The 21031-nt window shown below is 42.5% G+C and overlaps 1 protein-coding gene across 1 annotated transcript in view; it reads left to right on the top strand.

The window, feature by feature from the left end:
- The window catches only part of TMC1 (transmembrane channel like 1), a 53750-nt gene extending 33590 nt beyond the window's left edge, over positions 1 to 20160 (top strand). The window contains exons 12-17 of the mRNA XM_066612577.1: positions 5986 to 6053; positions 10424 to 10663; positions 12942 to 13067; positions 14569 to 14647; positions 14757 to 14862; positions 20030 to 20160. Coding sequence (XP_066468674.1) covers positions 5986 to 6053; positions 10424 to 10663; positions 12942 to 13067; positions 14569 to 14647; positions 14757 to 14862; positions 20030 to 20160 — 750 coding nt within the window. The remainder of the gene's footprint in view (positions 1 to 5985; positions 6054 to 10423; positions 10664 to 12941; positions 13068 to 14568; positions 14648 to 14756; positions 14863 to 20029) is intronic.
- Positions 20161 to 21031: the final 871 nt, after the last annotated feature.

Below are 21031 nucleotides of genomic sequence, written 5' to 3'. Positions count from 1 at the left end.
AGCTGACTTGAGGAGGGAAGCAGGTCAAAACAGCCAAAACTGCTTTCCCAGGAGAATGGGACAAATATCAAGATGGCCCACAAAGCATGTTAACCAGTGGCATAGCTAATGATCATGTAGCCCGGTGCCAAGCTCAAAATGTTGCCCCGGAAGTGATGTCACAACAGGAAGTGACATCATACCCGGGCTTTTTAAAAAGTGAAAAATGGGAGAAAACTACCACCTCCCCGCAGCAGCTCGCCACCCACTTGCTCTGCTGCCTCCCCTCAGTTAGTGGCATAACTAAGGCATCTATCTGCTACCTGGGGTCAAAGAAGATTTGTAACCCCCAACACAGATAAAATCAAATTTAATTAAGTAAACAAATAAAAAGTATGCCCCTTATTGGTCAGAGACACTGCGCTGGGGTGAAGATGGATGGTTATTCTCTACTTGTTAAATATAAGAGAGGCACCACTTGAAAAAGAGCCTTTTTACACAGTTAGCAGGGGAAACTGTATTATGATACAAGGAAATGAGAGCTGACTCATATTAACACTTTTTTATTTCATGCTGTATCATGATAATATGCCATTGCAACATGTCAATAACATAATAACATGTCATTGCCTCTCAGAACAATGAGTTTCATACTTCAGTTTTGAGTTAAAAAAATCCACTTTTTGTTCCATAAGGCAGTTGTGTTTTCATTTTATGGTTAATTGGCCATAACTTTTGATAGAATACAGATATTCCAATGCGGTTTGCTTCATTGCATTCACCATTAAAGTACCTTTCCAATGATTTATAACATGATGGTATTATTCATACATACCAAGATTTTCACAATTTTGGTCACTAGTGTCAAGCTCAGCTTGTTGCCTTCCTAAAGTTTGATGCCTGGTGCAACTGCTACCCCCTGCACCCCCTTAGCTACACCACTGATGTTAACCCAGCGCTGGCACAATGGTTTTTGGCTGCACCCAAGGGAGGGAAGGGAAGAAGGTTGGAAAGGGGAGCAGGTGGTTATCATTCTTGAGTGTCAGCTTGGCACAGTGGTTCTTGGGTAGTGACTGGAATGGGGAGTGATAATGAAACCCAGTGAGTCAAATGAGTGAATGCTATAGCAGCAAGGCAAACAGATAAGTTAGAGACAAAAGACTTGACCCAGCTTTTTATACCTTTTCTTCTCTTAGATTCTTTTGGGTATCTTCTGTGGTCTGAGCTCATAACAGGACCTTCTTTTGTTATCTCATGTTCCCCAACCCTGAATGGGTGCCGCTATTGTTTTGCACATTACTGAGGGTGTAACAAAGAACTTGTAACAGGTTCTGGAGGCTGGTTCCTTCCTTAGCATGGGCTCCTTGATTGAATTTGCCCATGAAGTTGGTGGGGAAAGCTAAGGCTGGGGACCCTTTTAATGTGCCACTAATGACTTCTTTTTCATCCAAGTCAGGAAGTTCCTAGGATGTGACTTTGTTCATAAGGTCAAATGTTCTGTGCAAGCAGGGTGCAGCCACCCAAGGAATTTTCCAAAAGTCAGATGAGGCTTCCACTAAGCTCAAAGAGGTGGTGGTAGTGGTGGTGACTGCTCTCACAAAAAAAAACCTGTCACCTTCTTGTAGGCCTGCGGGATCTGAGGCTTCTTGTCATCAGTCCTGCTTTAAGTTACAGTGCTGTCCTGAGTCATACTTTTCTGGCAGGCACCCTCTGCCACATATATGTGCATACCCACATGTTACACTTAAAAGAAGTTTTTTTAAAAAGGCAACAGTTTAGGTGTGATCAGTGCCTGGATGGGAAACTGTCTGGGATCCCCATGTACATTATAGAGTCCTGTGGTAAATGAAAGCAAAACAGAGTAAAATAGGATGTTTAAGATATTTATTTTCACTGTGCCATCTACCTTTGGGAATGAAGATCAAAGTAGAGCACATGCAAGCAGCAAACCCTGCCTTCAATCCCTGGCATCTCTAGGCAGGAGTGGAAAAGACCCCTGTCTAAAACTCTGGTGAGCTCCTGTCAATCATCACTGACCCTACTGAGTTAGATGGACCAACAGCCTGGCTCAGTATAAGGTCATTTCATATGTACCTATGTTTATGGTGTTTATATAGTATGAGAAAAGCATTTATTTCCCTGCCCCAAGGGGCTCACAATCTATCATTATCATTATGATCAGTGGCATAGCTAAGGCATCTGGGACCCAGGGGCACAAAATATTTTAACACCCCTCCCCCCAGGTGCCAGAAGTGTCTTTCAGAATCCTCTAAGACTCCCCCTCAAGGTGTGGTGCCTAGATTCTCAAGGTGAGGTACCTAGGACCTAGAGCAATGTTACCTCCTTCCCCCCGTAGCTATGCCACTGATTATGATCAATGTTATGAACACAGTGCTACACACTACTATACTTTTCTAGTCCTTCTGATGGTAATTTTAAATATTAGAAGATATGCCAGGTTCAGAAAGGGGTGACATCAATCTCTTTCCAGGGCTACATCAATCTTTAGGAAAGTGATATGAGGCAGTTCTTAGCAGAATAATACAGCATACAAAAATTCCCTTCAAAGTGATCAAGTCTGCTATTCTAAGCTTTGTTGGGAGAACCCTATCTTGAAAGGCCAGCCATAGAGAAAGAAAGATTTGCCTTTAGCAGTGTAATAGGGGAAAAGAACCCAAGAACTGCTCTGCGTTAGATGAAGGACCATCATATACAGCCTTCTGTTTTCAACAATGGCCATCTCTGAAATGCGCGGCATAAAGATAATAGCCATGCTCTTTTTCTTTTTTTTCTTTTTGTTCCCAGGTTCTAGAAGTATCTTCCCTCTGTTTTGTTTTCCTGGCTCACAATCATTAATAAGCCCGTCTTTCATGAATGGGACAATATCTTTTAAAAGTCATTTATGCTCTGGGTTGCTTCAGAGGGCAGGTCTACTGGGTGCATGCTGGCAACGCATGGTCTTTGAAGGGCCCTGGCTGATCTATCAAACCCCATTAGTAGCTGATGTGGAATATGCTGAAGCTAAGCATTTGCCTAATGAAAATTTGGAGTCACTTTGCAGGAGCTCTCATACAATCCTTATTGGTGGGGGGTGGGGGGAGAGGAAGAAGGATAAGTGCCTGTATGGGCACTTACCTTCTTCCACCCATCTCTAAATGTCAGTGCAGTGCTGGCTGGTCAGAATGTACCCAGGGCAGGAAGGATCAGAGTGAGAAGAATGGCCTTAACCTGCCACATGTTTCTGGCAGCGCTTTTAAAAACAAGTATAACTTGCACACACAAGGGAAAACCAATTGTGAGCAGGAATCCTGTGTTGTGGACCGTGGCACAGCAATGTAATTTGATGTGAAATGAAAACAGATATAAGAGTGAGGGGCTGGTTACCTGGTTCAATGAAAAGTATGGCTTGCCTGGCATGGGAATATATGGCCTCTTGCATCAGTCCTGTAAATAGCCATGTTACCAGTCTGACAATTTGCTCTCCAGGCAGACATGTCTAGCATCAAATACATGTGCTTAGATGGATGTCTCCTGCATGCCTTGAATCAAAAGGGTATAAACAGGAATAAAATATTGATGTTGTAACTCACACCCCAGCCCCAGGTAAGTTGTGGGGAGTGCAAGACAAGCTGGATCAGGGAGATGCACTGAAGTGATGTATATGTGCTCAAAGGGGCCCAGAACCAAGCCATGCTCCAGGGCCTGGCACACCCTGGCAGCAGCCCTATACCCAGTGTTGCAAGGTTTATGGCAAGGGACCTCCTCTTTTATAGCAAGCCCTGGCACTTCAGCTGAAGCCTGTATTGTTTAGGAACCAATTTAGTGAATGAAGGATCTTTTGTAACAATGGAGAGATGCACCCATGGGTCTGTGTTAGTTCACAGGTGAGATGTCTCTGGTGCATGTTGGAACAGAACACCACTGCAGTAGTTGAGCCTGGAGGGAAGAACAATTTTAAGGCTACAATCCTAGGCACGCTTACCTGGTCTCAGTGGAACTTAATTCTGAGTAAATATTGATAGGATTGTGCTGTAAGATTTGTCCAGGTGTTCGGAATTAAAGTACCCATTGGGGCTATTCCCATGTTATGCTGCCCCCATGTACAGAATATCTTTACCAAGGTACAGCTGTGTCTGTATAGGTACGCATCTGAACGACTGTGTCTGGATTCATGTTTACAGGTCAGTATTAATGTACAGTGTATATAAATTGTATTTGAATGGAATATGTGAGCAACTGTACTTAGGTACACACTAGCAGCGATTGCACCCAGGTACAGTGTAATGTGCGAACAGCTCCCATGTGTTAGGGAAAATGGTTATGTGATTAGTGTGTCAGTATATTGTATAGAGGAGGAAAAGAACTGGGCTTCACCAAATGACAAGATTCAAAGGAGGGCACGGGTCATTTACCTTTAATGTCATTGCATCCTGCAACCATGAAATCAGTAGAACGTAACTTCTGAGGACAACAGTTCTGGTCTCGTGTCTACTCACACCAAATGCATTTCTCTGTGTTTAGGTGAAGAAGCCAATCACATGGGAGTCAAAATTTCGATTGCTGATCTTTTGAGTGAGGTTGCGGCACAGCATTTCCACAACACTAATCTTTTTAATAGCCCCTATGAAACATTTCATATGATAGGCAGCACCTTGCTTTTATTTTATTCATATTATTGTTTGCTATGTGTCCAGTGCCAACCAGGTATTGTGCCTGTCCTTTGATGGTGCCATATGAGCCAAGGATGATGAACAATACTCAGAATACTTAAGTATTCAAGATTTAATGACTATGTAATTTGTTCAGTTTCTAACATCACAATGAAGGAAGTAGCAGGGGAGATCCTAGCAATCTTTGCGCTGGTCTGCCATCACAAAGCATCTGAGCCTAGCCTAGCCTAGTTTGACAGTAGCCTTTTTTTTGGCTCCTGTTAGCTGGAGCTGTGCAATTAGCAGAAATTCAGCGGATGGTATTTTTTCCCAACATCTGTATACCAGGAAGAATGTCATCTGTGGAATGTTTGTGTGTTGTGTTAGTGCTAAAGACACAGGAGCCGTGCAAGAAAAAATGTTGATAACTCTAACAAGGGCTGCTATTGAGTAAACAAAATGCAAGTAGAAAATTGTTCAGAAAATAGACCAAGGTGCATCTTTGAACATTTCAGACACGAGTCTGAGATATGTCACCTCCAGAGTAGGTCCAAGGTTGCATTCTTGTATTGGACTATTCCACCTACCCAAAGATGTGGGTTTTCAGTCATTTTCGTCTTGCTTTCCAACATGGATTTTTAAAATGGGAGGAGTAAAATTTAATTTTGAAGTTGTATATTGTCACTCTACCTGTTTTCCCACTATTAGGCTTGTGAATATCTGCTGATACTTAAAAATCAACATGTTTTGATTCTATCACAATTATACCAGCAATATGGGACTCTAAAATTCTGTCTTAAAGCTAGGAAGCACTGACTCAATTCAGATTTAATGACAAACCATGGTTTATTGTTATGTGTATGCATGCAATAGGCCTTGGCTCACATACCTTTTCCTTTTGCCTCTTCTTTTGCACAGGAGAGAGAGGAATCTAGGAGCTTCTGTTTGTGATTTGCAACCACCTGCTGTTTGCCAACAAGCAGGAAACTATGGTTTGCACAAAACACAGGTTACTGTTTTGGGATGAACTGGCAGACTCTGGTTTGCTTCAAACAATGAACAGAATTTTATGTGAAGGAGCTGGGAGCACATGAACCTGAAGTTCATCATGACTCATGCACGGAAGCACACATTCATGGTTTATTATGCCTGAACTGGGCTCCTGCTCATAAAACAAAACAATTGCAACATAATGGTTTTGTAATGCAATCCTATGTTTGCTTACAAGTAAGTCCCACCGCATTTAATGGAATGCACTCCCCTGTAAGTGTGCATAAGGTTGCAGCCTCAGTTTTGACATATGGTTTTAAAACATTGATGCAAATCTAAGTGGATTCAATGTGTGTTCTTCCCTTAGCCCTCCTATTCAGAATTTGACATTAGTGGGAATGTGCTGGGCCTCATCTTCAATCAAGGAATGATCTGGTAAGAATACCCTGGAAATACTTCAAAAATAGAACTTGCCTGGGTTAAAGTTTGCGATTGCCAGCATAACTGTGAAATCTTTCAAGTTGCTCCCTGAGACTAGTATAAATGTAGAAAATCACACTTGTCATTTCGGGTTTTGATTTCCCACTTCATTGCCAGAGTTTTATTCTGGCGTGACTGAAATGTCTGAAATCATGCCTCGGTGCTGTGAAAGAAGCTGGAATAAATTGAGAGTAACAAAATAGTGAATCCAGCTTTCCCTCTGCAGATGTAGCGACGTCGGGTGTCACTTTTCAGGTGTGACAAATGCTTGCTACAGTTGTTACTGCTGGGATAAGGCCATATTTTAGGTCGTTTGCCAGGTATGTGGCAATTATTATTAAGTAAGCGGTTTCATAGGCAGTGCTGCTTTCATGCCCCCTGTGTTTGGCTTCTGGTTGACAAAAGAATTCCCCACAGGAACTTGAGAAAGAACACAAGTCACGGATGCGTGGGCTGGGTGTCATTTCTCAAGAAGAATCAGTCCTGGCAAGCACGGCTGTGAAGCTTCCTGAGCCCAAAGGCTGTACGCCTGAGGCTTTCCTGATAGGGGATGACAAGGGTGACAATCTCAGAAAGCCTGCCCTGGAGTGGCAGGTTCTCGCAGCAGGCAGGCAAACTGCTTCTTAAAAGCTGCAGATGTGATAATTTCACAACAAAGCATTTTCATCTAAGTTGCGGTCACAGAAATGTGCCTTCTGGATGTGCCTGTTCTGGATCTTCTGGATTCTGCAGCTAAATGCACAGAAAACAGAATCCAGAGTGCCAGTGTAGTGTAGTAGTTAAAGCCTATTAATGAGGGGGAATCTTGGTTTAAAGGAGGGCTGTACCATTTTGTCCATTAAGCATTTAGACTTTAAGAAAATTGGCTAGACAATTGACACTGTTTAATTGGTCAGCAGCAGATCTAAAACATTTTAAGATTATTTTTTAATACAAATACTGATTTGAAAGTCTGCAGATTTCAAGCACCTTCTTAGAAGCATTCCGCCCTGTGTGACAGAGAACAGGGGATGCATTTTCTAAGAGAATGCCTGCTTTGGTGCACACTAATAGCAAAGGAAGTATGCTTTTTTGTTGTTTAAAATTATTGAATTTCTTCAGAGCCCTCTCTAATTCACCCTATCTTGTCTTCATTTTCTTGCCTGCTCTGCTCTTTCTCTGAAGTTTCGTTTGCCACGTAGCCTTCCATCAGATTCTTTTTCAGTCCCTTGCCTACGCTGCACATGTTTTTTTGATCACCTTGCCACAGTTTCCCTGTGTTCTTGGACCACTTCCAATTCCTTCGTTTGTGTGGCATTTTAATCCTAGCCAAATGGACAACTTTTCCTTCCCTCGTAAAGTCTGGACTGCAAATTTATAAGTTCCCTAAAGAACTGACCATTATACGTCAGCACACCAGCTCAGATATTCAATATGAGGCTTCATCCCCTCAAATGCAATACAATACAGATGTTCCTACAACAAACATTTATGCTCTTACAAATTTAGTTTCTAAGCTATCCAGTTATTATTCAGGAAAAGTAATATATTCATTGCTTTAATTGTTTTCTCCAGCTTTTTAAAATAAAACAAAAAACTATGAATATCCACTGTTATTAGTAATGCAAATAATAATTCAGAGGGTTCTGTTATAGGCATTTCCACAAACTGGGAGTAAGGACAGCCCAATCCTAACTTGTGCTGGCCAGTGGGGCCAAAAGTGGCACAACCCAAGGCAAGGGGAAACCTTTCCCCTTACCCCATGTCACTGTGCAGCAGCCCCATTGAGTCTACTCAGATCTGCGCCACCTCGTTCTGACTGACCAGAACAGCTGCCTGCCTGCCACACAGGAACAGCCACCTGCCTGGAAATGGCTGTTTGAGAACGGGCAGTCCATAACTGCCGATCCTGGCCCTGCCTCCTGCTTCCCACCCGTCCACTCTCTCCCAGGAATGCCCGCAGCCCACCCTGCCCTAACCCAAAATGTCTCCCTCCCGTCTCCTCCCTGCCCTCCCCACACCCCCAACCCTTGCATTTTCCAATCTCGGTCAACGCAAACTTACCCCACCAGGACTGGATCTGGTGCAAGGAGGCTGATGCAACTCCTTGCACCAGCCTCCCCGACTCCCAGGTCAGCACAAACGTGCTTTAGAGCACGTTTGTGACACTCCCGGGCCAGCACAAGGGACTTTCACCGGCCCAAGTCCACCTCAGGATTGCTCCCTCAGCTATTAAAAGGAATGAAACTGTAGCTCAGTGGTACTACAACACAAGTTTTATAGGCAGAAGGTGCAGAAGGTTCAATCTTTGGTGTCTCCACGTAAGATGGAGCAGAACCCCTGTCTGAAATGGTGGAGAGCCACAGCCAGTTGATATTTCAGATAAATAGATGAACCAATTTCCTATTTCAGCATAAGGCGGCTGCCTCTGTGCTTTTCTCTTGATTTAAACAAATTTTAGGGAAAATCAGATTAAATCAGTGTTGACAAAATCAGATCAAGCATTGACATTGTTTTTGTTTGGGTGACATTTCATTTCAGGCTATACTTCTAGATCTCGGTTCACCTTAGAAAATTACATTATCTGACAGGAAGGAAAAGGAGAGTGAGGGGAGAAAAAATGAAGGCTGCAATTCTGGACACCCATACCTGGGAGTAAATACTATTGTGCTCAGTGAGGCTTACTTCTGCGTAGACATGCACAGGCTTCCACAGTAAATTAGTTCCCTATGGTTTAATCTGACACAATGGGCTTATGAAAAATCAATAACTGCTGCCTATGGTGATTGCTAAGAAGTCATGCTAACTATGATAAAGTAAAATATTTGTCACTCCAGGAAACCAGTCCAGTGAGCTGGAGACACATAATAATAATAATAGGGTAGTTTGTTATTATTGCGCTTCTCATTACTTGTCAAACAGGTTGACGGATTCCGTCTTTGGAAATATATTGTTTGTAAAAATGACAATTGCCTGTGCAAGCAGGTTTAAAAACTACAGTGTTTAATGGCAAGTTCTTATGACTGTGTTTGCAAATGCAGTTGGTTGATTTCTCTTGAAAAACATTGCCTAGGATGCAAAGAGATACTTGGAAGCACAAAAGCATGTCTATACACGCACTGGAGTGTCCTTCTTTCTTTCCTAATTGAAGCAGCTGTTTTTTATACTCAGGCACCCACCTGAAGTTGGCCAAATCCAACACTAGCCAGGGCTGTAACTTCCCCAAAGGCCCATCCAGTCATACTCTGAAGCCCTCAATACCCACATGGGGCAATGAATGTACAAAAGAGAATTCTGAGCATGCTGACTTTTCTAGCATGCTGGCCTAAGGCCACTAGACCCTGGCCTTTATTTTAGCTGTGAATACTGTTTCCCAGGCAGATGGCTGACTTGTATTTCCATGAGATAAAATAATAAACGTAGTGGGCCTGATCAAGGATTGCATGTGTGGAAATTCGCTTGCACATCTGGGCTTTCTCGTCCCCTTTTCCCTGCAGCAATCCCTGCACCCCATGAAGAGGCCCTTTTGAGGGTCAAGGGCTTCCAGAAGTGGATGCAATAGGGCAGGGGTGCCCAAATCCCAGCCCGGGGGCCACTTGCGGCCCTCACAGACTCACAATCTGGCCCGCGGTGAGCCTCGAGTCTCCAATGGGCATCTGGCCTTCCGGAGACTTGCTGGAGCCCATGCTGGCCTGATGTAACTGCTCTCAGTGTGAAGATGACTGTTTGACCTCTCGCATGAGCTGTGGGTCAAGAGTTCCCTCCACTGCTTGCTGTTTCACGTCTGTAATGCAGGAGTGGCAGTGAAGGAAAGGCTAGCCTTGCTTTGTGCAAGGACTTTTATAGGTCTTGAGCTATTGCAAGACCTTCATTCATTCATACAAGTTCCATCTTTAATATATTCATTTATGTAAATTTATTCAAATTTGAAATGTAAATTAATTTGGCCCCCGACACACTGTCAGAGAGAAGATGTGGCCTGCCTGCCAAAAAGTTTGGACACCCCTGCAATAGGGTATGGAGGCTAGAGGGGAAAGCAGGAATGGCCCAAAATTAGGTGGAGGCATCGCGCTCAAGCACTTTGCAGTTGGAACTCTGAATCCAAGCCATTCATTGATGAGCCCATTATGAAGGTGATCCCTTTTGAAATATAATGTGTACACTTATCCAAATCCTGTCTGAGACAAATGAAGTGTGCTGCTGGAATGAGTTGAAGGACACATTTTTATATGCTCCAAGGCAGTGAGGTAAACAAAGAGACATAAAGCTCAGCTTTGACAAAAGGTTGTGGTATATAAGCCCCTTTGTTGCCCTTTGATGACTGGATGGTTTTTGAATGTTTCTAGGATGGGCTCTTTTTATGCACCATGCCTCCCAGCTATCAATGTGATTCGTCTCCATACTTCCATGTACCTGCAGTGTTGGGCTGTGATGTGCTGCAACGTCCCCCACGAGAGAGTATTCAAAGCCTCCAGATCTAACAACTTCTACATGGCCATGCTGCTGTTTATTCTCTTCCTCTCAACACTGCCAGTGGTCTACACAGTTGTTTCTGTCCCACCATCGTTTGACTGTGGTCCATTCAGGTCTGTAGCATTACATATGTCTGTTTCTTTATCGGCTGATGTGTGACAGTTAAATAGAAAAACTGGAAAAGATGTTTTGCCCAAAGTGATAGAAAAGGTTTGGTATGCCAAAGCAAATTGCTCTTGATTAGGTCTCTGGAAGAAAAAGCTTGTGGCCTGATTTCTCTGAATAAACAATCTGTCTGGATGTCTTTGTTTTTGAGCCCAGAATGTGAAAATACTGCAGGGGGCCTCATTGTCCTGGAATCCTTAGACTACTTCCAGAAAAAACTCCTTACTTTTACCTTTAAAGCTACCTGTACGTCTGCTTTAACCTATCTTTCTTCAATTATTTGCATCGTATCCTATCCCCCTGCCCTTGACTTTATGTCTGCTGGCAATTAGGAAATGCTTGCATTTAAGACAAATGTGTAGTTTGTAATGTAATTAGAAACTATAATTATGATAATAAGTTCTTAATTCTCCCCCCCCCCCCCCAAAAAAAAAAATTGTTAGGCCATTATTGGTGGTAGTTATTATCACCTTCCGAGATAAACTAACCCATTTCCTGTGACTCTGTTTCCCACATGTATATAATAAATAGGCCAGGGATTCAGAGATGTGGAAAACATGGGTGACATCTAGAGGTGGATCTGTACAAATGCAGCTTCACAACTCATGTAAGAAGGAATAAGATTATTTCATCCTCAAAGATGAATAGACAACAATTACATTTTTTTTCCTTGCTGATCAACGACATAAATTTTTGGCGTTAAAAATTATGAACTTGACATTTTCAGTTAGCCATTCTCTTGACGGAAAAATCCTTAACTATACATTCCCAAATTAAAGTATGTAGCCACATATAATGCCCCTTACACATCTTTTAATGAGGAGGAAACAAAGTATATCTTTGGATAACATTTTGTGTTTTTTTAATGTCTACATTGCCTTTCCATACAAAGGGACAAAATCAGGCATCTCAGACATTGCCTTTATTTTCACAGATAGAATCTATTGCATGTGTTTGACCATAATCTAAAAGGGAAATGGCTTCTGCCTCTTCATGGGCACTGAGAAATAAAGAAAGTTAAGGCTTTAGAGCTGCAATTTCCTCTCCATGGTAATGGAGACTATAGCATGGCAGACTACACTAGTTGATTTCCTGCCTCTGAGATCCCTTAGGGACAGAAAACCTGTGCCCAACTTGTCCAGTTTGCGTATTTATGTTCTAACATTTTAAAGATGCCTTTTTAAAGGAATTACTATTTGTCTTGTAATATTGGTATTTTTCTAGTACACAGGTTCTCAAACTTTTTAGCACTGGGATCCACTTTTTAAAATGACACTATCGTAACCCACCTAGCTTTATGAGACTTTTAAAAAAGTGATTCCAAAATAAACAATTTTTTATTATTTATTTATTTACAAGTAATATTTATGTGCAAAAAAAAACCTTGATCCATTTCTCATAATGAGGCAACCGTAATCAATAACCTCAGAGCGGGAGGGGCTTAGAGCCCAATCCTATGGGCCTTCAGTGCCAGTGCTGAGCTCCAGCACTGGTGCTAGGTGTTGTAAACATGCTGTAAAGCATGATTATGTTACCATGGGAGGAGGGGGAAGCACTGCTTCCTGGGTTGGGGGTGCAGTCACAGAGGCCTCCTTAAGGTTTGGGAACATTTGTTCCCTTACCCCGGGGCTGCATTGCGGTTGCACCAGTGTTGGAAAGTTGGATAGGATTGGGCAATTAGTTATCTGATTAGTTATTAGTTATCTGTGCAATTAGGTATCTGGGCATTTAGTTATCTGTGAGGCAATTAGTTATCTGATCTTTCCATCACCTGTGTTTTCATTGGAGGCTCTGCAGGACCACCAGAAATCGGGTTACGACCCACCAAGTGGGTCTCAGTTTGAGAAATACTGTCCTAGCATATTTTGATTATCCTAGTATGTTTCTCATAATATAAATATTTAACAAGTCATGTCTCATCAGTGTGTGAATGAGTATACTATAGCTTTTGAGCTTGTTGAGACACTGTTTTTCTGTAATTACTTGGAGTAAGAGATGAAAAACTGTACTTGCTGGAATTTTTCCTCCTTTCTCAGTTATTGAAACTACATGAACACTGCTCAGTTAAAAAAAACCTGGCAGCCATACTGTCTGATGGAATTATATTTGAAGTCAGCCTTGATGTTCTAGCACTATATATATGGTTTATTTTTATTTATTTCTTCTTCCAGAAAAAACCACCAGTCTTTTAATTTTCTTATTTTTTTTCTGCATATCTGTCAACAGTGGAAAATTCAGGATGTTTGAAGTCATTGGAGAAACTCTGGAACACGATTTCCCTGCCTGGTTTCGGAAACTTTTTAGGCTTGCCTCAAACCCTGGAGTGATTCTGCCCTTTATATTGCTGATGGTGTATGTACAGCATCATTATAAAGCTTTCTTGTGGAGATGCATTTTCTTGCATTTAAAAATGCCCCCATTTTTTTTTCCATTTCTGGTCTTTAGATCAGTAATTCCCACACTGTGCTCTGTGGTGCCTAAGGGCAGCACAGCAAACTCACAGGAATGCCATGGGATGTTCCCAGAGGCCTGTTCTTCCTGACTTTCCTGGGCACTGGCATCTTCAATTAGATGAGATCTCACACAATCCAAGATGGTGGTGCCCAGTATTGCCAGGAAGAGGCCACCATTAAAGACGTGTACCATGACCGTGGTGAGTTTGGGAACCTCTGCTTTAGATAAGCAAACACTGTCAGCCAAATCCTACCAACTTGCCAGTCCTGGTGCATTCATGTGAACAGGGTTCACACTGCATCCTGCAGTAGGATGAGAAGTCATAGAAGCATTCACAAGGTAATCTGGAGCTGCATTGCAGCTGCATTGGTGCTTTAAATCTGGATAGAGTTGCACCTTGTATTATTATCATTATAAAAGAAAGTGAGGAATATGGTATAAGTTGAAGGGATAGGTTCCCTTTTTTATTTTTAATACCCCCTGAATTCTAGTGCTAAATCTGATGAGACCTTGCCCCCACAATTCTCTGAAGGCTCTGCAAATGTGGGGAGAGGCATCAAGGAAGAGGAACTTACTTATGTATGTTTATTCACTATTTCTGCCAGGTGGGATGTGCCCGCAAACCTGAGATTTCTCAGACAGGGATCTGATGATTGAGGGCCCAATCCTGAACAGTGCGCTCTGGCTTATGCCCTAGCGTCACGTGAGCGGCCAGTGAAGCTCCACCAGATCCAGAGCCCCCGTATTGGGCTCACCTCCCGACACGGAGACTCTTGATTCACTGTTGACCTTTTGGTTGGCGGTAAATCGAGTAGCCCCATTGTGGGGGCTACTTGCTTTACCGGGGAAGGGGGCAAAAGTCCGTTTCTCCCGAGGAGCTGTCGGCAGCTGCCCGGAGTGTGCAGGATGCGGCGGCAGCCATTTTCTGCACCGCTGCCTCCCCGCGCCCCGGGCAGCTCAGGATTGGGCTGTTACTCATTTAAAGAATTTCTATCCTGCCTTTCTCCTAGTAAGAGCAATCAAGGTGGCTTTTAAGGTCAGAACTTGAAAATTGGGGGCTGGGCAGGGGAAATCTGGCACCAGAATGTAGTCCAGTGCTAAAGTGATAGCGTCCAGCAGGCGCTCTTAAGAGCCTGAATGGACCTTTGCTCTCATCTGCTTGTGGAAAAAGCAAAAACTAGAGGAACACGGTCATTTTTGCAGGCTGGCAATCCTAGTAAAGACATGTGAGATGGCAGCAGGGAAGCTTCACTGCAGTTTGGCTTCTGTGAACAGTACACCACAGTTTTGTGTAGGGTACAATGAACTTGGGCCATTATTATATCCATGCGTTAAACATGGTGATTGCTTGCTATGATCATTATGTGACAAGGCACATGTGTTATTTTTTCCCCTTTAGCCTGAGTATCTACTATCTCAATGCTACCTCGAAAGCCTACAAGGATATGAACATGGAGCTGAAAAGGAAATTGCAAAGTGTAAGGATGTTGCAGAGTTTGCAGACTTGCTGTTGTTTTGTTTGTTTGTATCTCATCAGGCCGTGATTATCTTTAAGAATAATTATGGGTGTTTATTTTTTATCATCAGCAAGCAGAAGAAAACAAAAAGAAGAACAAGCAGAAAGCACAGCAAGCACGTGCGGCTATGGAGGAAGCTGCGGAGGCCAAGCCAAACCCTGCTGCGGGAGGTCAAGGTGAGATACGGCTCGAAGCTATGACAGTGACTGATGTTGCCTTTATTTCATCACCTGCCCCAGGACAAGGGGACAAATATCTCCTTAGCCCAAAGAGACTTCCAGCAGCTGATATTCCAATGCAGGACGCAGCCCTGGCCATCACTGCGCAGGAATTTGCACTGGATTGGGCTGTCAGTCTTGTGTTGCACCTGAGCTTTGTACAGTATTAACTGTACCTCTTGCCTGCAACAGCTTTTACAAGGGCTATGCCCCACATGGCTATATCAGCACCATGCCCTGTGTTGCCTCAGGGACTGGTGCAAAGCCACGTTTTGTGAGGCTTCCAGCAGCAGTGCAGCAGCCATTTTAATCACATTGAATCTTTTATTATATGGACTGCCCGATATGATATAGGAGCATGTAACATAAAGGTTTAAAACACATAGAATTCTATCCAAGTTAAATCAACTCTATTAAACAGTAAAGATATAGCAACTCCTTCCTGGCTTAATCCTGGATTTCAAATATTAATCCAAATGAAACGGCTATCTTGATTTCATTGTGTCAATCATATTGCATATTTTGCTATATCCTAAGCCCTCTTGCACATGCTTTCCTTGCACATATTTAATCATTGCATAATGGGAGGGATGGACTGCACCAAGTCCACCTCTGATGTGTGTCTCTGACCGTGCAGAACTCTACACATTGAGCAGTGTGTAAAAATGGATTATGGGTGGGGGAACCTTGGCATGACTATCATTCTCAGTTGCATGGAGAAACCCCGTGTGAATACACGGGTTTTCAACTGTATGGGTAGGGAGAGTTCTTATGTTTTGTCCAACCCATAGAGGTCAGTGGAGAAATATGCAAATTGATCAGATGATGGACTAGCCTGCATGATTCCACACCCTTCTGTGCATTCACTGAATATGTGGCAGGGTTGCATGAGAAGAGGACTCTATTCTGTGCATTTATTTGCCAGCACAGTGGCTCCTGAGACAAGTCCTTAATACATTTGTTCAGCTTTAGGAGCATATGCAACAATTCATTATTAAACGTGTTGCTTTGCCACAGCCTCTTAGGTCTGTTTCTTCTAGCTGCTTTTAAACCAGTCTAATTATCTTTCTTTGCCACTTGGTGTCAGTGATAAAAGTTCAGTCTAATGTTAGACAATGGGAAACTGAACATTTGCAGTTCAAATGAAATGAAGGACAATTACAGGCAATGATATTGTCTGTCACAGAGATCTGAAGATGGATTGACAAAATGTATTTCTTTGTTTTATTGCATTTAAATTCCACCATTCTTACAATGAGCTCAAGGTGATGCTTTCTCACCTCCCCATTTTACCGTGACAACAAACCTATGAGTTAAAATTGGCAGAGAACAACATTCTTTTGGCCACGCAACTTTAATCAAAGTACCATGCACCTCTCAGCACTGCAGAGCTTGGCCATGATGATAACATCATTGTTGAGTGCTTCACAGCCACCTCCATGCAGTTCCCATAGGACTCCGTGCACTGCAGAGAAAAATTAGAGGGAACGTTAGCAGGGAACTTGTGACTGGCCCAATGTCATTCATGCCAGACTTGTACTCTGACCACTATGCTATTTCATTTCTTAATATATTTTTATTATAAATTGGAAAACACATGAACACACAATCACATAAAATTCACACTTGAAAACAAACAGCAAGCAAGAATAACATCACAAGAAAAAAAAAGGATTACCATTTCGTACTGACAAATTCTCAAAAGTACTTTTCCATGTATTCATCTTGCAGTATAATGTACTATTATAAACAGAAGAAGACGAAATGAGAACTCTCAGTACAGTTGTTATCATTAGCTACTGTAAACACAAAATCAGAAGGGAAAAACCCATAGTTATTCACAGTATAATTCTTCATTCACTTCCTTCCTTCCTTGTTTTGCAAATTTATGTGAGTGTAATGTACATTCAATTAGCTAACACATTTGTTCTGTTCATTAGAAATGTTCTCCATTCCATTCACCTTCTCAGGTCTAAATCATTTTACTGCGTTTAGTTTACAATAACCCACCGTATTTTCTGATGCCATTCTTCCGGAGTTAGAACAATATTTGGGTTTTGTTTCTTAGCTAATAATGGTCTGGCAGCCATAACAGATTCAGAGTCTTTTTAGATATCTTTCCCTTCAAATCATTTAATTGCTACTGGCTCCAAACCCACATTCTCATTTGTGATTTCTTGTAAAGTTATCAACTTATAACTTGCAGCGTGAGCCCAATGTTTATTATATCACCAACATTTTCCCAAAGTGTGTTTATAGAATTGTTTGATTTTCATAGGAATAAGGTACCCTAATAATAGCATCTTACAGATATTTTGTTTAGTTTCATATTAACTGAACATACAGCTACAGATGCACATGAATATTCCCATTGTTCTGAAGAAACTGCAGTGTTCAATTCTTTCTCTCATCCTAAACTATGAGTATTCTGAGCTATAGCTTTTTGTACACCATATTATAAATCTTTACAAAAAGTCTTTGCCATTGCCACTGGTCTTCAGAAATTACTCTCACTCTATAACTTTCCTTTCCCATATTATTTCTTCACACTACTCTACACAACACCTTTGGCATGGCATATTGGAATCAAGTTCGAATCCTAATCTTTTCCCACGATTCATTCTGTCTTAGCATTCACCATTCTCGACGTATATCTAAAGATATGAGACAGTTTGCGTTTTTCCAATATGAAAAGTCAGAAAACCTCTTTGTGATCTCAAAAACTTTATGATACAGAAAGAGAGGCAATCAAACCTTGACCTGGTGTCAGCTGGTCCTTATCCTTATCACATACATCTGGTAATGATTTCCTTATCATATTTGTTGCCCGAACATGTTTTCTTCTGTCTTGTTCTTTCAAAAAAATCGCATAATGGAATATCAACATCGGATTGCTCAGTTTGCCAAGCCTGATCTAGATACTGTGTGTCCCACCAGTCGCACTTAGCTGTAAGTATCACTGCATGATAATATATTGTAAGGTTAGGAATAGCCAATCCATTATCTCTCAGGTTTCGCTGCCTAACTTGAAACTTTATTTTGGAAGACTTTTCCCCTGTGTAAATTCATTAATTGTTACTTCTGTCATATTTGATCTTTTGACTGAAATTTTTACCAAGAGATTTAAAAATATGAAACAAGATCAGCAGGATATTCATTTTTACAATTGCTGTCGAACTGATCCATGAGAACTTGAGCTTATGACACCTACTCAACATAACTTAATGCTTCTTCATTAAGGGGTCAAGATCATCATCAGTTTTAACTTTCATAGACCAGAAGCGGTGCTCTTGGACAGTAGGAATACTAGTTATGGAACAGGTTGATAACTTGCATTGGATAGGTTGCAATCTCCTGAAAAAACCAGGTTCACAGTTTGGAGATTCTCCTTGTCTTGGCATTGCCCAAATGTCAGCCATGATAAGGAGGAACTTTTGCCAAAATGCCACTGGTGTGCCAACTACGGGCCCGATCCTATCCAACTTTTCAGCACCTGTGCAACCACAATGCAGCCCCAAGGTAAGGCAACAAATGTTCCCATACCTTGAGGAGGCCTCTGTGACTGCCTGCCCACCATATGAAGCAGTGCATGCCCCACTGGCACGGCTGCACTGGCACTGGAAAACTGGATAAGATTTTGCCCTATGCCTGTTACTTGAGAAGACATATCTGGCTATGAAGATTGATGCCACATGCTCTAGACACTTTGAGATGGCAATACTGTAAAGCACTCAGTGTGGAGCTGCCCTTCAAAAGTGCTTGGACACATTTGCTTGTGCAGAATGCAGCAGCAAGGCTCCTTGTTGAATCATGTTACACCCATCTTGCATAGGCCATGTGAGCTGCCTCTATGTTTCTGAGCTCAATTCAAGATGCTGCTATGATCTTTAAATGGGTTTGGTCCAGAGTACATAAAGGAAGAGTACATGTCCCTTAGAAGAGACAGCCTGAACCCCAAGGTCGACAAGAAAGGCTGTCCTGCATGTTCCCATCACTCTCTGAGTTGCAGTTGGTGGGCATGTGGGAGAGGTCCTTCTTGGTGGCAGCACCCAGGAACTCCTTGCGACAAGATTGGTACAGCTCCCTCATTTCAGTGCTTCCATCACCTTTTAAAGACACACCACTTCAAGTTGGCTCTTATCAGATGGCTCTTTTTTTAGATGGTTTTATTCCTTGGTTTTATGCTTATATTATAATGGTTTTAGTGTTGTTAGCTGCTGAAAAGAGGACTAAAAATTTAAATAAATGAATGAATGGTATGTATGGACTTGATTCCTAAATATGGTACACAGCTCTCTATTTAGCATAATCTTGGACTTACGTATCCCACTTTATATTTTCATCAGTACATATCCCAATCACTTGGGCAGCCCAATCCTGTCGGGCCCCAGCACTGGGTATAGCAAATGTGCCATAAGGCATGTTTGCACCACCCCATGAGTAAATGGCGCCAGCGGGGAGGCCTGCGCCACCCCGTCGACGCTGCAGAGGAACCCCTGGCATCAGCAGAAAGGAGGTAAGCACTGAGCGGTGTGGGGGCCTGGGAAGGGTGGCCAGTGGGCAGGGCAGGCATTTCAGGGCAGGGAGAGGGTGGAGAGAGGACAGAACTGGGGAGGGACAGGTCTGGGAGGGGGGTGGGATCGGCAGAGGCCTCCTCAACGGAACCATATCCTCCATATTGGGCTTGAAAGCCTAATACCAGGCTTCTCAGGTCTATGCCAGCAAACTAACTGGCATTGACTCAAGAAGCCCAATTGAGCAGGCTGGGGCTTTGCTCAGGGAAAGGGGACAAAGTACCCCTTCCCCTGAGGAGACCTCCAGCCTGCTCACATCCAGCACAGGATCCAGCAGTAGCCATCTGGAGCCGCAGCTCTTGTGCTGGATAGGATTCAACCCTTAATCAGGTTGCATTAATCAATTGTTCTTCTTAAAATGGAAACTTGATTACATTTTTTGCTTGTTTTTGAGGCATAACTGGGTTCAGTCAATCTTTGATGCCAGATATTTGTGAAATGTACACTGATCTGCCATGCTTTAAGACTTCATATTCTGAAGTTAATCAGATGTTCAATTTGGCAGCTAACATCTGGATTTTAAAAATCCTGTTTTCCAAAATGTATTTCAGGTACAGAGAAAGGTCATGGTGCTGCAAATGGAAGCTGTCCTCCCTGTGGTAGAGGAGGGGATGCCCTTGTTCCTGCCCCACCACGTATAGCAGTGACTCGGCCACCGGGGCCACCAGGGGCTATGGCATGAACAGATGTCCTGCTGGAAATCCATACTTCGAAGATCTTCAGTCAATTATGCCAGGAGCACCTCCAAATTACTGATAATCGAAGCCTTCCAGTTTTTCCTATGAGGCAAGCCTTCTGTAGTATTGTATGATACTGGACTTTTAAGCAGAGGCTGAATAGTTTAAGCAGATGCTGGACAGCCACCTAGCAGGGATATTGTAGCTGTAGGGCAGCCTGTGTTGACAGATGGTTGGATCTGATGAACTTGTAGGTCCCTTCCACCTCTATGACTCTGTCTCACATACTTGTAAGGAAAAGGTTAATTCACTGAGGCTTCTCATTGGCAGAGATTCTGAGCTGGAACTAGGGGTGTCTTGAGAATTGAATCTAACTTAAGGAGCTGAGACTGTCCACCTTGAGACTCAAGGTGTTCTTCAAGGCCAGTAGGGAATGGGGACACCTTCATTGACTGGCAGATAGTAGCAAGAATCTGATTGAGTCAGGTGTAGCAAGTGTCTGATCAGCAACTTGACCTCTGAATCTCATCTAACCAGCAGAAGAGGAATTCATTGCTCTTGGTTTTCTATGTGAAATGTCAAGTGTTCCAGGCTCACTCTCTCCTTCCTTTGTTTCTTCATGTACTTCCCCTCTTAGACCATATCCTTTTTCCAAATCTACTTAGCTTCTAGATTTCTTAGTTCAGGAACAACAGGATGAATGTGTTCCCCATCAACTCATGTAAGACAGTTCCAGGTCTAGGCCACAGAAGATGCAGCCCGCAGCTCAGCTGGGCTTTTTCATATACGTTATATGCAGTGCTTTTTTTGTAAATAAAAAGGTGCAGGAACTCTCAACTTGTTAATCTTTTATTTATTTATTTATTTATTTATTTA

Source organism: Tiliqua scincoides, chromosome 2 (assembly GCF_035046505.1).
Source record: "Tiliqua scincoides isolate rTilSci1 chromosome 2, rTilSci1.hap2, whole genome shotgun sequence".
NCBI lineage: Eukaryota > Metazoa > Chordata > Lepidosauria > Squamata > Scincidae > Tiliqua > Tiliqua scincoides.
The sequence above is the reverse complement of the archived record's forward strand: the minus strand, read 5'-3'. Positions and strand labels throughout refer to the sequence as shown.